The following is a 14,175-nucleotide window of genomic DNA, read 5'->3' on the forward strand; positions in this document are numbered from 1 at the left end:
ATTTTAAAATGTTTCTAAGGTGGTCATGGTTATAATGTCACTGAAAGGTTACAAATGCATTTCTAACAAAAATGTTTCGTACGTTTTTACTAACCCCAAATATTTAAATGTCTATTTTTAATATTCGCATAACGTTAAACGGCCAGTTTTCTTGTCAAGAGTAGAACATTAGTTTAAAGGTTACAAAAAAAACTTCTTTAGAATGTTCATCAGGTACAAGTAACATCATAAGGACGCTTTCAGAATGTCGATCTCATCCGCATCCAGCTATTTTTAGCTCATTTTGTTGCTTGATCGGTGTGTCTAACCTTATTATTTTAATGTATAATCTTAATTATGAATACACTGGTTTGTAATGCACGTTGTTATTCTTCTCGTTATTTCTCTAAAGCGTCTAACGAACCGGAAGTTTGCCCATAGGTTTACTTCCGCATTGAAGAATAAGGAGGATAGCTGCTTTGAAACACTGTGTATTGTATAATATAGCGCTTTATAAATAATTGTGACGTGACTAAATAGATGCATTCAGGTTAAATCAGCACCTCTTTGGGTCTTTAGAGACCGGACACGATCACACACGTACCTGCTCCGCAGAATCCTCTGACAAACGACAGGCAGATCTCACTCTCTATGAGGAGAGAAAACAGAACGTGTTAAATCAGAATATGATGATGCTTCAGAGACAGGAGAAATACAAACATAGCGTTTATGCATAATTATTATAATCATGTGTGACCCTGGAGCACAAAAGCAGTCTTAAGTCGCTGGGGTATATTTGTAGCAATAGCTAAAAATACATTGTATGGGTCAAAATTATAAATTTTTCTTTTATGCCAAAAATCATTAGGATATTAAGTAAAGATCATGTTCCATGAAGATATTTTGCAAATGTCCTACCGTAAATATATCAAAACTTAATTTTTGATTAGTAATATGCATTGCTAAGAGCTTCATTTGAACAACTTTAAAGATGATTTTCTCAATATTTGGATTTTTTTGCACCCTCAGATTCCAGATTTTCAAATATTGTCCTATCCTAACAAACCATACATCAATGGAAAGCTCATTTATTCATCTTTCAGATGATGCATACATCTCAATTTCCAAAAATGTACCCTTATGACTGGTTTTGTGCTCCTGGGTCACATATATGTGCAAATATAACCAATAAACCACTGAGGAACCCTGACACCTCCGTCAGAGCTTCTGTGAGGCTGGATGTCCGTGTTCCCGCGGTCCGCTTGAGTCTTGAGCGTCTTGAGTGCGAGGATGTTGCGGTAGATGAAGGGCAGCGAGCTCATGAGCTGCTGCGACACTCCTCTGGAGCGCAGCACTTTTCTCGCCTGAGGCTCGTGGAAATCGTGTGTACGGCCGCAGTCCGTGTCGCCACAGCGTCCTCTGACGAAGCTCTCGCACACATGCAGCCTCGTGCACGTCTCTCCATCCGGACAGTTTCCACGCTGCCCTCGGCTTCGGTTGTACGCGATGCACAGCTGAGGAACAGAGCAACACGCTTGGATTCGATCATGTGTAGTGTTGCCAACTTTTGTTGCTAGATTTAGCAACTTTTCAGACTACTCTAGCAACTATTTCTTCAAAAAGCACCTAGCAACAAATGTAGCTATTTTTAAAATGTATTTGGCAACTTTTAGCAACTGTGACTCAAAAAAGGCACATTTTCCCTCTAAATTACACAAGAAGAGGAAATCAAAGGTGTCTAACTGTACACATATCACATGAACTAAGTTGCAATTGTTCAATAATAATTGTTCATTTATGATAACACCTTGTTAGTTTGTACCTGCACTTGTTGATCAGTTAAAAGAAAGATGTAGAAAAATGGAAAATGTACTAAAGCAATAAGCCTCAAGAAGCCGTGGTTTACAGTGATTTTATTACAGCTAAGGGGCGTTGTTAGGCACGACACGGAGCTGTTATGAATTCATTGTAAACCACGGCTTCACGGGGCTTATTGCTTTTATAAAACAGTTATTCCATATACGTAGTAAGGTTTCACAAAATAAAACAGAGCAAATAAAGTGTAATGATATTAATAAAAACAGTATTCTTCCACCAAACAATGTAGCTCCTCAGAAACAGTTGTGGTTGCTACAAAGTGGTTGCCGAGCAACACACAAACGTAAACAAAGGTGTATGTTACTTTGTAGAGTCATTTACAACAGCTTCGAACGCGGCTCAGCCAATCAGAATCAAGCACCGGAACTATCCGCTTTATAACAGGACATTATCTGTTAAGTTGTAACCTGAAAACAGAAAATACTGTGTGCAATTTTAAATTCAGGTAAAAAAAACCTGTTAAAAATGTCACATTAACGCAGTACATTGTGCCCTATTTCACAGACTTTTCTTTAAGTGTAGCATACTAACTAACCACCAATATACTGCTTAAAACTATAATGGTTCCGAACGAGTCGTTTTACTAGTTCATAAGAAAACACACGAAATGTAATTGTTCGAAAATGTGTAAATGTTCAATAATTCAAAGTTGTATTTAAAAATAAATATATTATATTGTTTACATTTTATTATAAAACGGATAGTTCCGGTCCTTGATTCTGATTGGCTGAGCCGTGTTCGAAGCTGTTGTAAATTACTCTACAAACACACACCTTTGTTTACGTTTGTGTGTTGCTCGGCAACCACTTTGTTGCAACCACAACTGTTTCTGAGGAGCTACATTGTTTGGTGGAAGAATACTGTTTTTATTAATATCATTACACTTTATTTGCTGTTTTATTTTGGTGAAACCGTACTACGTATATGGAATAACCGTTTTATAAAAGCTTCGCGTCGTACCTAACAATGCCCATTAGCTGTTATAAATTCACGGCTTCTTGCGGCTTATTGCTTTAATATTATATTTCTTTTTTAGTTTTACTAACAAATCTAAATGAACATTTCAAATCATCCTCATAATCATATTTTTGCTGAGATGTGAGTGATCTGATTGTGTATATTCTATGCAGTTTTGCGTTGTGATAACATAACGATGTCATCGCGCAATGACATTTAGCAACAAATTGTCCTGCCTTTAGCATCTTTCCCTGAAAATGAGTGTATGTGTGGCGTGCGGATGCTCACGGGAGGCAGGAGGCCGCTGTCGGACTGCAGAAATATCACACACAGATCTTCTCGACTCAGACAGATCATCCCATGAGCTCTGAGGATCCTCACGTTGTGTTCAGACATCAGCTGGTGTCCGTAACTGCAGCCGTGCCTTCAGAAACACACACAGGCTCACTAGTCACACTTAAAACAGTCTGTCCTCGGTTTTGTTATTTCTAAATGCTGTCAGAACGCTCAAAACATCCAGTTTTTAACATTCCATTTTATCACGTTTATCATTCACATATGCAAGAAAATATGTTTTTGTGGCCAAAATTATATTTTGAATATATGCTAAATGTATGCTGCATACAGTGAAGCTCAATTAAATATAATTTTGAAATAGAAAATACATTTTTCATACACAAATACATTTCAAATCTTACAGTAACCTGCCTGCTACAGATCAAAACTAGATTTAATGATGTTTAATTTAATGCATTTTATGTAATTGTAATTTTTTGGAACATTTTAAAGCATGTTCCCTATTTAATTTATTCAAAATGTACTATATGTCTAGTGTTACAGACAGCAAATCAAGTTTTTCTTCAAAAATGTGAATCTATTAATTTCTTGGATTGAAATGTATAGGGCAAGATATATGTTTGAATGCTTTTTAAAAAATATTTTGATATTTTAAAATACACAACAATTGCCAAAACAATATGCCGGTAGAAAATATATTTACATTAATATATTTAAAATATATTTGAAAATTAATGGCCAAAAATATACTAGTAGGAAGCGGCCAATGAGGAGTCTAGGTATTTATTATGTCTATGCTCCAAATAAGCTAATGATTCTCTGAACACTGACTCCAGATCAGCGAGTGATTCAATCTGAGAGAAAACGAAACTTACAGGAAGAAACACACGCCCGGTTTGATCACGCGATTAAACTACCAACATTATCATACAAATGTGAACGTATTTTGTGCAGTATTTGAAATATGACCGAAATTATTCATGAGAAATGTAAATTTAAAATGTAAACAGTAAGAACTATAAGCAGCTTCTAAAAACGTTGTGGGAACATTCTTGAAATCGTGATTAATGTTATTTAAAGGTTACAAAAACCTTTCTTACAACGTTCCTTTACTCCACCTTTATTTTCACCCAAAACATAACGTTATTTAAATGTTTATTTTCTAAAAATGTTAAAACAAATCATTGCACAAAATACTTGACACCAAGTTTGGTTATTTAAATATGATAATATAATGAAATTTAGATCATAAGTACACCTAACCAAAAATAATCAGATTACTATAAATAGGCACACATAATTTTTATTTCAACATAATTTTTATATTGCTGAGGGACACGGGTATTGAATGGTTTGGGAAACAAAAATAAATAGTGATATTTCAATCAGTCATTCACATCTATTAGGGAAAAGTAGCCTATATTTGAGGATTATGAGGAAAAGGTCAATATGACGGGAAAAAAATTTATTTCCTTATGTATTGGAAAGCTTCACTGTGACAAGTATCTCAAATATTGAGATTATTACAAAGATCCAAGTAAAGATCAAGACAAATTACACATTGCCATCAAAGCTGGCATGAAATAAAAATTCACCGTCCGTTTTCCAAATGCATGTTATAGCTCTAATAATTCATCCGTGTACACGTTTCTTTTTACATTTTGACTATTTAATAAAATCTTCCAGTCATTTCCTCCACGTAAGCCCCGCCCGTGCAAGCTCACGCTCATCTGCATACACTTTTAGAGCCACGCCCACATCTCAACATCCAATCAACTGATGCACAGAACCAAGCCCCACCCAACATTTTGTTACATTTGGATGCATGTCACAATAAAGAAGAAAAGATCTGTCGCTGCTCCCGTTTCATCGTGACTTTAACCTCCTGAGAGTATGACACTTTTCTGTAACGTTTATTTTTTTTACTTTTGATTATCACTATTAACTTCCTCTAAAGCACACAATGCGATCGCATGATGCCTGATGATCATATGGTCAGGAAATGATGCACTCTGACGTTGAAGACTTTGGAGTAGTTGAGGAAGAGGATTGTGAGGGACAAGCACTTGAGGAGTTGCTATACTCAATCAGATACTCGGGGTAGATCTGGTGCTTTTCGAACACTACAAATACGGACGGATCGAAGACATCGTTCACACAGCTGTCGTAGAAGACGGTGTCTCCTCCGTCTTTGGATGGAGGCCGGAGGTAGCTGGATTCACCTTTGGTGTAGCTGCCAACCAGAATGCGACACACGAACATGGAACGAGTGCCTAAATCTTTGGTGTAGCTGTGCGAGTATTTGGCATCCCTGGCAAAATAACTACCTGCAAAAAGAGACACATTTTGGGCTCTCAAGATGTGCGTTTGAAGGAATAGCTCAACCAAAAAAATTAGGATGAGTTTGTTTCTTCGTCAGATTTGGAGAAATGCATCAGTGTCTCAGCAATGGATGCTCTGCAGTGAATGGGTGCCGTCAGAACGAGATGCAATGCTACATTTCTCCAAATCTGATGAAGAAACAAACTCAACCAGCACATTCTCATTTCTGGTTGAACTATTTCTTAAACACTGTTTTACGTTATCTGAACGCCACCTTTTCCGTAGGCCGTGCCGTGAGTCCCACAGATCCTCCAGTCGAAGTTGTTGTGGCAGATGGCATCTAAATGCGTGCTGTCGGTGCCGTGGAAGAGCTGCTTCTCGGTCACGTCTCTGCCTCCGTTGTTCTTTTTCAAGAAGTCCTTCTGCCTAAAAGTGGCGCAAACCGTCAGACGTGCTGCAATCGATCTGGACATTCCAGTGAGTGCATGTCTTGTGGACCTACCACTGATAAACTTCCCATAATGCTTTGTTCTGGATCCTCTCGATCTTCAGGATTCGGAAGCCGACCATGGTGCGACTGAACAGTTCTTTGATTTTGATGTATTCGGCTGACGTGCTCTGCAGCCACACACTCTGTGTAAAACAGTGCAGTTTTAACAATATAAACAGAGATCCACGTAAAGTCACCGATAAACGATTCCACTCACCTTGTATCCGGTTTCAGGAGTCAGAGCTTTATCCCAGTGCTCCGGCAGAGCCTTGAAATTATTGGGCGTCCTTTTACTAAAAACAGACATGAAGAGTTTTTTTCACCATACAGGTTTCGGAGAGTTCGAGAGAGAATGAGGAGTGTTTTCTTACGCTGTCTTGATTGTTCGAACATCAGCCGCTGACACAAATTTGGGACGACGTCTGACGACTTTTTTGGTTGTGTAGCGTTTGTTTGTCTGGATCATATCTGAAGAGCAAGATTAGTTCAGACGACAGTTCGAGAGCTGCGTGAAGCTTCTTCAAGACTATTATAAGTATAATGTATGTGGGAGTGTGCGATATTGACAATATTTCACAATATTTTTCTCATGGATAAGTAAATACGACACTAAAAGCGCCAGTAGGTGGCAGCAAGTTCCTGTGTTAATGAGTGATTCATTTAAACGATTCATTCAAAACGGCTGATTCATTCTGAGTCTTTATGAATGGATCATTGAATCATTGACTCAAATGATTTGTTCAAAAACAGATTCATTTAGGAGCGAAACACTGCAGTGTTTGCTCTGAGATGCACATATGATCCACTCCAGCTTTGTTTGGAACTATTTTCGTTGGAAAACAGAAAAAAAAACATACAATACTGTGTATAAAATGTAACTCACTAAATATGAATTTCTTGTTTATTGAACTGCTGTATAAAATCAATGTCCCATTCGCAATTGCGCTCATGTGCTGATATTCAGGAAAACAACACTTGCTTGTGTTAAATTACTTAAATGTATTATATCTTATAAATATAAAAAACAAACAAAACCTAAAATTTCTTTGGCTTTCATAACTTAAATTATCATGGTGTTTTAACTGCATTCTACCAGCTTGTGTGATGAAGCCTGTTAGAATGCAGTTAAAATACCCTGAAATCAAGTTATGAAAGCAAAACATTTTGTACGTTTTGTAGGATTCAATGCTTTTGGGTTCTCAAGATGTGTTTTTGTTAGTTTTTTTGCAAATTGAGCGACATACTCCATAATGTCAGCTCGTACATCATTAAAACAACAATTGCAATCCTATCATAGACGATATGTAATCGCACAACCCCTAAATGTACAATGTTTTTTTTTAGGTTACCCTTGAAGCTGAGCTCGTACGTCTGCGATTCGGCTGTGAACTCCACCACAGCGTTGTTATCAACCTGATACTTCTGCTCGAGTTCAGCGCTGGAAATGGAAGACAATCTATGACCACCCTCCTGATCAATAAAGAGAAAAACAGAACATCAAATGTTGAAAAGTATAGTTAAGTTTCACAAAAAGTCACTTACCGCTGTAGCATACTGGATCCAGTTCCCATCCTCGTCCTCCCAGTACCAGACCCACTCGGTGGTCAGGATGAAGGTGGGCTGGAGTACCGACGGTACCGTCGACAGACGCCGCACACTGTGAGAGCCTTGGGTCATCGTATCGAAATAAACCGGGTTCATTCCAGCGCTTTGATAGACAGAGAAACCGTCAGAACACTCCACTAACCATTCATGCACTGCCTGAACAGACAGTTTGATTAATATTAAGGTGAAAATAAAATAGTTATCAACCAAAAACATCACATTTACAAATGTGCAACTACACAACAACTTAGCAACTGCATAGCAACAGAACTAAAACCACTTCAAACACAACTGCACAGAAACACACTCAATAAACTCTAAAAACCTTAGCAACTGCATAGCAACACACTAAAACAAACTCCAAACACCTTAGCAACTGCATAGCAATGCACTAAATAACCTCCAAACACCTTAGCAACCGCAGAGCAACGCACTAAATAAACTGCAAAAACCTTAGCGACCGCATAGCAACGCCCTAAAACCATTCCTAACAACTTAGCAACTGCATAGCAACAGAACTAAAACCACTTCAAACACAACTGCAATGAAACACACTCAATAAACTCCAAAAACCTTAGCAACTGCATAGCAACGCACTAAATAACCTCCAAACACCTTAGCAACCGCAGAGCAACGCACTAAATAAACTTCAAACACCTTAGCAACCGAATAGCAACACACTAAATAAACTGCAAAAACATTACCAACCACATAGCAACGCCCTAAAACCACTCCTAACAACTTAGCAACTGCATAGCAACAGAACTAAAACCACTTCAAACACAACTGCAATGAAACACACTCAATAAACTCCAAAAACCTTAGCAACTGCATAGCAACGCACTAAATAACCTCCAAACACCTTAGCAACCGCAGAGCAACGCACTAAATAAACTTCAAACACCTTAGCAACCGAATAGCAACACACTAAATAAACTGCAAAAACCTTACCAACCACATAGCAACGCCCTAAAACCACTCCTAACACCTTAGCAACTGCATAGCAACACACAAAAAACTCCAAACACCTTAGCAACCACATAGCAACGCACTAACAATCCAAACACCTTAGCAACTGCATAGCAACACACTAGAACCACCCCAAGCACCTTAGCAACCACATATCAACACTACAATCACTCCAAACACCTTAGCAACCACATATCAACATTACAATTACTCCAAACACCTTAGCTACAGCATAACAACACACTAAAACCACTCCAAGCACCTTAGCAACTGCATAGCAATGCACTAAAAACTCCAAACACCTTAGCAACCGCATCGCAACACACTAAAAACACTCCAAACACCTTAGTAACTGCATAGCAACACAACTGAAAAAACACCTTGTCAACCGCATAACAAACAATGCACTAAATAAACTCCAAAAACCTTAGCAACCGCATAGCAACACACTAAAACCACTCCAAACACTTTAGCAACCGCATTGCAGCGTACTAACACTCCAAACACCTTAGCAACTGCATAGCAATGCACTAAAAACTTCAAACACCTTAGCAACCGCAAAGCAACACACTAAAAACACTCCAAACACCTTAGTAACTGCATAGCAACACAACTGAAAAAACACCTTGGCATCAGCATAGCAACACCCTGGCAACCACCTCCAGCGTCATAGCACTGTGCTGGGAGAGCAGCACTAATCCCGTGATTTCATTTCACATTCTCCATGTGTTTTCTTTCACACACCTGTATGTTCTTGCAGCATCGCAATAATCTTTCTCGATGGCCTCGTTGTCAGGAAGAGCCTTCCATTCCAATCCTTCTTTAACTTCCCATTTATAGGGCAGATTGGAATGCTCCCCCCTACATGAGACTGGAAAAACAGGTGTTCAGCTGCGTTCAAACTAAACACAGCTCAGTGAATCACACGAGCACAGAGTAATGCCGTTCTTACCACCGTGCTTGCAGAATCCTTTGATGAAATACATGCAGATCTCCGTTTTCTCTAAGAGCAGAGACACACACACTCTTTCAGACTGAATTTTTCCTAAAATTGCATTCTCGTATTTAAAACACATGGAATCCCGTTTCCGCCACTGAATAAAATAAATAAAGGTAATTGCAACTTTTTATCTCACAATATTTTTCTCAGAATTGCAAGATATAAACTCGCAATTACGAGTTAGAAAGTGAGAATTGCGTGATATAAACTCGCATTTCTGAGAAAAAGTCAAAATTTGCGTGATATGTCTTTTTTTCTCAGAACTGGACTTTATAACTCGCAATTGCGAGTTTATATCTTCTTACTTTTTTCTCTCAATAGCAAGTTTGTATCTTGAAATTCTGAGAAAAGAAGTCAGAATTGCGAGAAAAAATGTAAACACGCATTCGCAAGTTTATTTCTCACTTTTCTGACTTTATAATTCACAATTCTAAGTTTACATCACACAATTCTGAGAAAACGTAACTCACAATCGTAAGAAAAAGTCAGAATTGTGAAATAAAAAGTCACAATTACCTTTTTTATTTTTATTCAGTGGTGGAAGCGGGCTGCTATAAAAATACGTATGCTTTACCTGTGTTGTTTTGTGGAGGCCTCTGAGCCTCTTGTCCTCTGCCTGCGTTAAAACCACTCGACGGTCTCCGGTTCTGTGCATTCGGGCCTCTTCTGGGGTTCGGTCCCGCAGCGTTTGGAGCAAAAGCTGCCTTGGAAAGACGCCTCAGAACTTCGATGTTGGAGTACAGATCCTTCATGATGGCCATGAGTTCGGTGGGGACGCCTCTGTCCTGCAGCGTCTTCAGCGGATGCGGCTCGTAGAAGTCATGAGCGCGAGTGCAGTCGCAGGAGCCTCGCAGATATTTCTCGCAGATGTGGAGCCTCTTACAGTTCTCGGCGTCCGGACAGCGGCCGTATTCTCCCGTGCCATTATTATACGAATGACACACCTGAGAAACAAGCACCATTTTCAGGCTCAACACAAAACTCTATACTTAGAGTAAAACGTGTGAAATGCTCACCGCTGGCAGGAGTGAGTAATCGCTCTGCATAAGCAGAATGCACAGCTCCTTTACGTCCAGTGTGTTCAGACCGTGAGCGGTCAGAACTAATGCATTCTGACCTGAGAGCAGATCGTGACTGAAGCGGCATCCTCGTCTGCAAGAGAAAACAGAGGTTTTGTTTTAGTTACTTGTAAGCATTAGGATGAGTTTGCTTCTTCGTCAGATTTGGAGAAATGTGTCACTGCATCAGTGTCTCAGCAATGGATGCTCTGCAGTGAATGGGTGCCGTCAGAACGAGAGCTGATAAAAACATCACAATAATCCACAGCACTCCAGTCCATCAGTTAACATCTGGAGAAGACAAAAGCTGAGACAAATCCAGCATTAAAACGTTTTGAACTAAAATATATTGAGTCCATAATCCATAATAAGGCTTCCTCCAGTGAAAAAGTGTTCTGGTGTGAATCAGGAGAGAAATCTGCACAGATCAAGCAGCGTTTAAACAGCTCTAAACACATATGTGGCTGGATTTTGATGTGAGAGACAACAGGAGATGCACTTTTTCACTGGAGGAAGCGTTATTATGGATTATGGACTCAATGTATTTTAGTTAAAAACGTCTTAATGCTGGATTTGTTTCAGCTTTTGTCTTCTCCAGATGTTAACTGATGGACTGGAGTGCTGTGGATTACTTGTGGATTATTGTGATGTTTCTATCAGCTCTCGTTCTGACGGCACCCATTCACTGCAGAGCATCCATTGCTGAGACACTGATGCAGTGACACATTTCTCCAAACCTGACGAAGAAACAAACTAATCGTAATCTTAGGTGGGCTGAGAGTGAACACATTTCCATTTTCAGGTGAACTGTTCCTTTAACACAAACATCCAGCCAAACCCACTGATGTATTTATAGTTCATTAATTGTAGCACTTAAAAATATCCTATGACGCGTGTTTGAATGATCCAACAAGCTTTAGAGGTGACGTGTATAACTATGATGTTTTGATTGTAGGCGTGGCGTGTTTAAAGATGGAGGTGATGCTTGAAGAATAATCAAATCATAATAACAGTGCATTCAAATATTGTAATGTTTTAATGTTTATTGTTTATGTTTGAAACACATCTGATACAGTATATACCTACATGACATCCTTGTATGAGGATAGATGATTTTTAAATAAAAATATTACACACACATCCAAAATAAAAGTTTCTGTTGACATAATATGTGTACTGTGTATATTTATTATGTTTATATAAATACACACATACAGTATATACATACATATTTACATGTATATATGTGTGTGTGTGTGTGTGTGTATATATAGTCTGAGCATATAGGTTTTTTGGTTTTATTTATTTATTTATCTACTAATTAATGGAATATTTTCCAACTTTAAAGATAATAACATGATGTGTGCAGTAGAGGGTTAATACTGTTTATAGACCGAATAAATATTGAATCTATAGCCACTAGATAAACAGATTTAGCAAAAGTAATGACTCATAAATCATCTGAATGATTTATCATCTGATACAATGTGAACCATGATTCCTAACGCTTGACGATATTATAAAACGGATAGTTCCGGTGCTTGATTCTGATTGGCTGAGCCGCGTTCGAAGCTGTTGCAAATTACTCTACAAAGTAACACACACCTTTGTTTATGTTTGTGTGTTGCTCGGCAACCACTTTGTAGCAACCACAACTGTTTCTGAGGAGCTACATTGTTTGGTGGAAGAATACTGTTTTTATTAATATCATTACACTTTATTTGGTGAAACCTTGCTACGTATATGGAATAACCGTTTTATAAAAGCAATAATCCCCAAGAAGCCGTGGTTTACAGTGAATTTATAACAGCTTCGCGTCGTACCTAACAACACCCCTTAGCTGTTGTAAATTCACTGTAAACCACGGCTTCTTGGACTGAAATAGTCTTGTTCTTGTGGTATTAAATAAAAACGTGTTATGTGAACAGACCTACTGTATATTGGACTTTTTGCGTGCAACAAGTGTGGAAATGTAGCTTTTTTTCTGTAGTCTTAAATTTAAGGTGTGTGTAAAAACTATAGGTTAAAACTGATAAATAAAAACATAAAAACCGTGTGACAACTAGCCCCGGTCTGATCGGCAATAATAATGTATGTAATACCAGTATTATCCAGCAGGTGTCGCACGCTTATCTAAATACGAGACGTTTATAATCGAATAAATTGCTAAAATGTTTTAAAAATCTTGCATTTTCATTTGATTTCATTATGATTGATCGTCAAGTTAACTGGAATGAAAAAAAATAACAAATTAAAATATAAAATAAATAATATATATAACGTAAAAGCAATAAGAACTTTGCAGCAGTTTGATATGTACAACATTTTTCATTTTTTTGTATATTTGTACATTTATACGGAAAGGAAAGAAAAAAGAATACATACATACATATAAATGTTAGCCTCTTGTATGTACACTATTATGTCAAGTTCTAAATAAAAATAAATAAAGTTCAAAAAAAGAAAACGTTTGAGGAACATGTCAAACATTACGGTGTAAAGATGACGTAAATGTACTGTTAATAAGATCACGTGATCATATCATTGCGCTTCTGTACGTGTTTATATTATGGCTGGATTATTCAACGCTTATTGTATTCGATGCGATATTTTGAATATTGTGAAAGCTTCCACTCGCTTCCCGTGCTGCTGAGCTGATCCCGGATCAGCGCGGCGGATTTGACGCGGCGCCGCAGAAGCGCTGCGATAATAAGCGGCGCGTTGATCCGGTGTCCTTTCAAAAAGGCCGCTGTTCCGCGCCTGACGCACGCAAACGCCTATGGAAGGCCAAAGAACCAAAAACACGTGAATTGTAACTATATTTCAAAATATAAAAAATGGCCAAATATATATTTGCTAAATTATTTTTCAAAATATATTAATGTAAATATATTTTCTACTAGTATATTTTTGGCCATTTATTTTCAAATATATTTGAAATATATTAATGTAAATATATTTTCGACCAGCATATTGTTTTGGCAATTTTTGTGTATTTGTATATTTTAAAATATAAAAATATTTTTTTAAAAAGCATTCAAACATATATCTTGCCCTATACATTTCAATCCAAGAAATTAATAGATTCACATTTTTGAAGAAAAACTTGATTTGCTGTCTGTAACACTAGACATATAGTACATTTTGAATAAATTAAATAGGGAACATGCTTTAAAATGTTCCAAAAAATTACAATTACATAAAATGCATTAAATTAAACATCATTAAATCTAGTTTTGATCTCTAGCAGGCAGGTTACTGTAAGATTCGAAATGTATTTGTGTATGAAAAATGTATTTTCTATTTCAAAAAATATATTTAATTGAGTTTCACTCTATGCAGCATACATTTAGCATATATTCAAAATATAATTTTGGCCACAAAAACATATTTTCTTGCATATGTGAATGATAAACGTGATAAAATGGAATGTTAAAAACTGGATGTTTTGAGCGTTCTGACAGCATTTAGAAATAACAAAACCGAGGACAGACTGTTTTAAGTGTGACTAGTGAGCCTGTGTGTGTTTCTGAAGGCACGGCTGCAGTTACGGACACCAGCTGATGTCTGAACACAACGTGAGGATCCTCAGAGCTCATGGGATGATCTGTCTGAGTCGA

General features: G+C 37.6%; 1 protein-coding gene across 1 annotated transcript; it reads right to left on the bottom strand.

Annotated features, from left to right (window-relative positions):
- Positions 1-4,443: 4,443 nt before the first annotated feature.
- On the bottom strand, positions 4,444-10,654 carry LOC107698006 (poly [ADP-ribose] polymerase 12-like; the record flags this gene model as incomplete). The annotated part of the gene is made up of 11 exons (XM_016498914.1): positions 4,444-5,438; positions 5,708-5,859; positions 5,936-6,066; positions 6,141-6,216; positions 6,295-6,391; positions 7,273-7,393; positions 7,466-7,631; positions 9,242-9,368; positions 9,450-9,500; positions 10,072-10,441; positions 10,514-10,654. Coding segments are annotated over 11 exons (1,764 nt in total), but the record flags the coding sequence as incomplete, so codon positions are not given.
- Positions 10,655-14,175: the final 3,521 nt, after the last annotated feature.

The sequence above is a fragment of the Sinocyclocheilus anshuiensis genome, unplaced genomic scaffold (genome assembly GCF_001515605.1).
Source record: "Sinocyclocheilus anshuiensis isolate Anshui unplaced genomic scaffold, SAMN03320099.WGS_v1.1 scaffold2204, whole genome shotgun sequence".
Lineage (NCBI taxonomy): Eukaryota > Metazoa > Chordata > Actinopteri > Cypriniformes > Cyprinidae > Sinocyclocheilus > Sinocyclocheilus anshuiensis.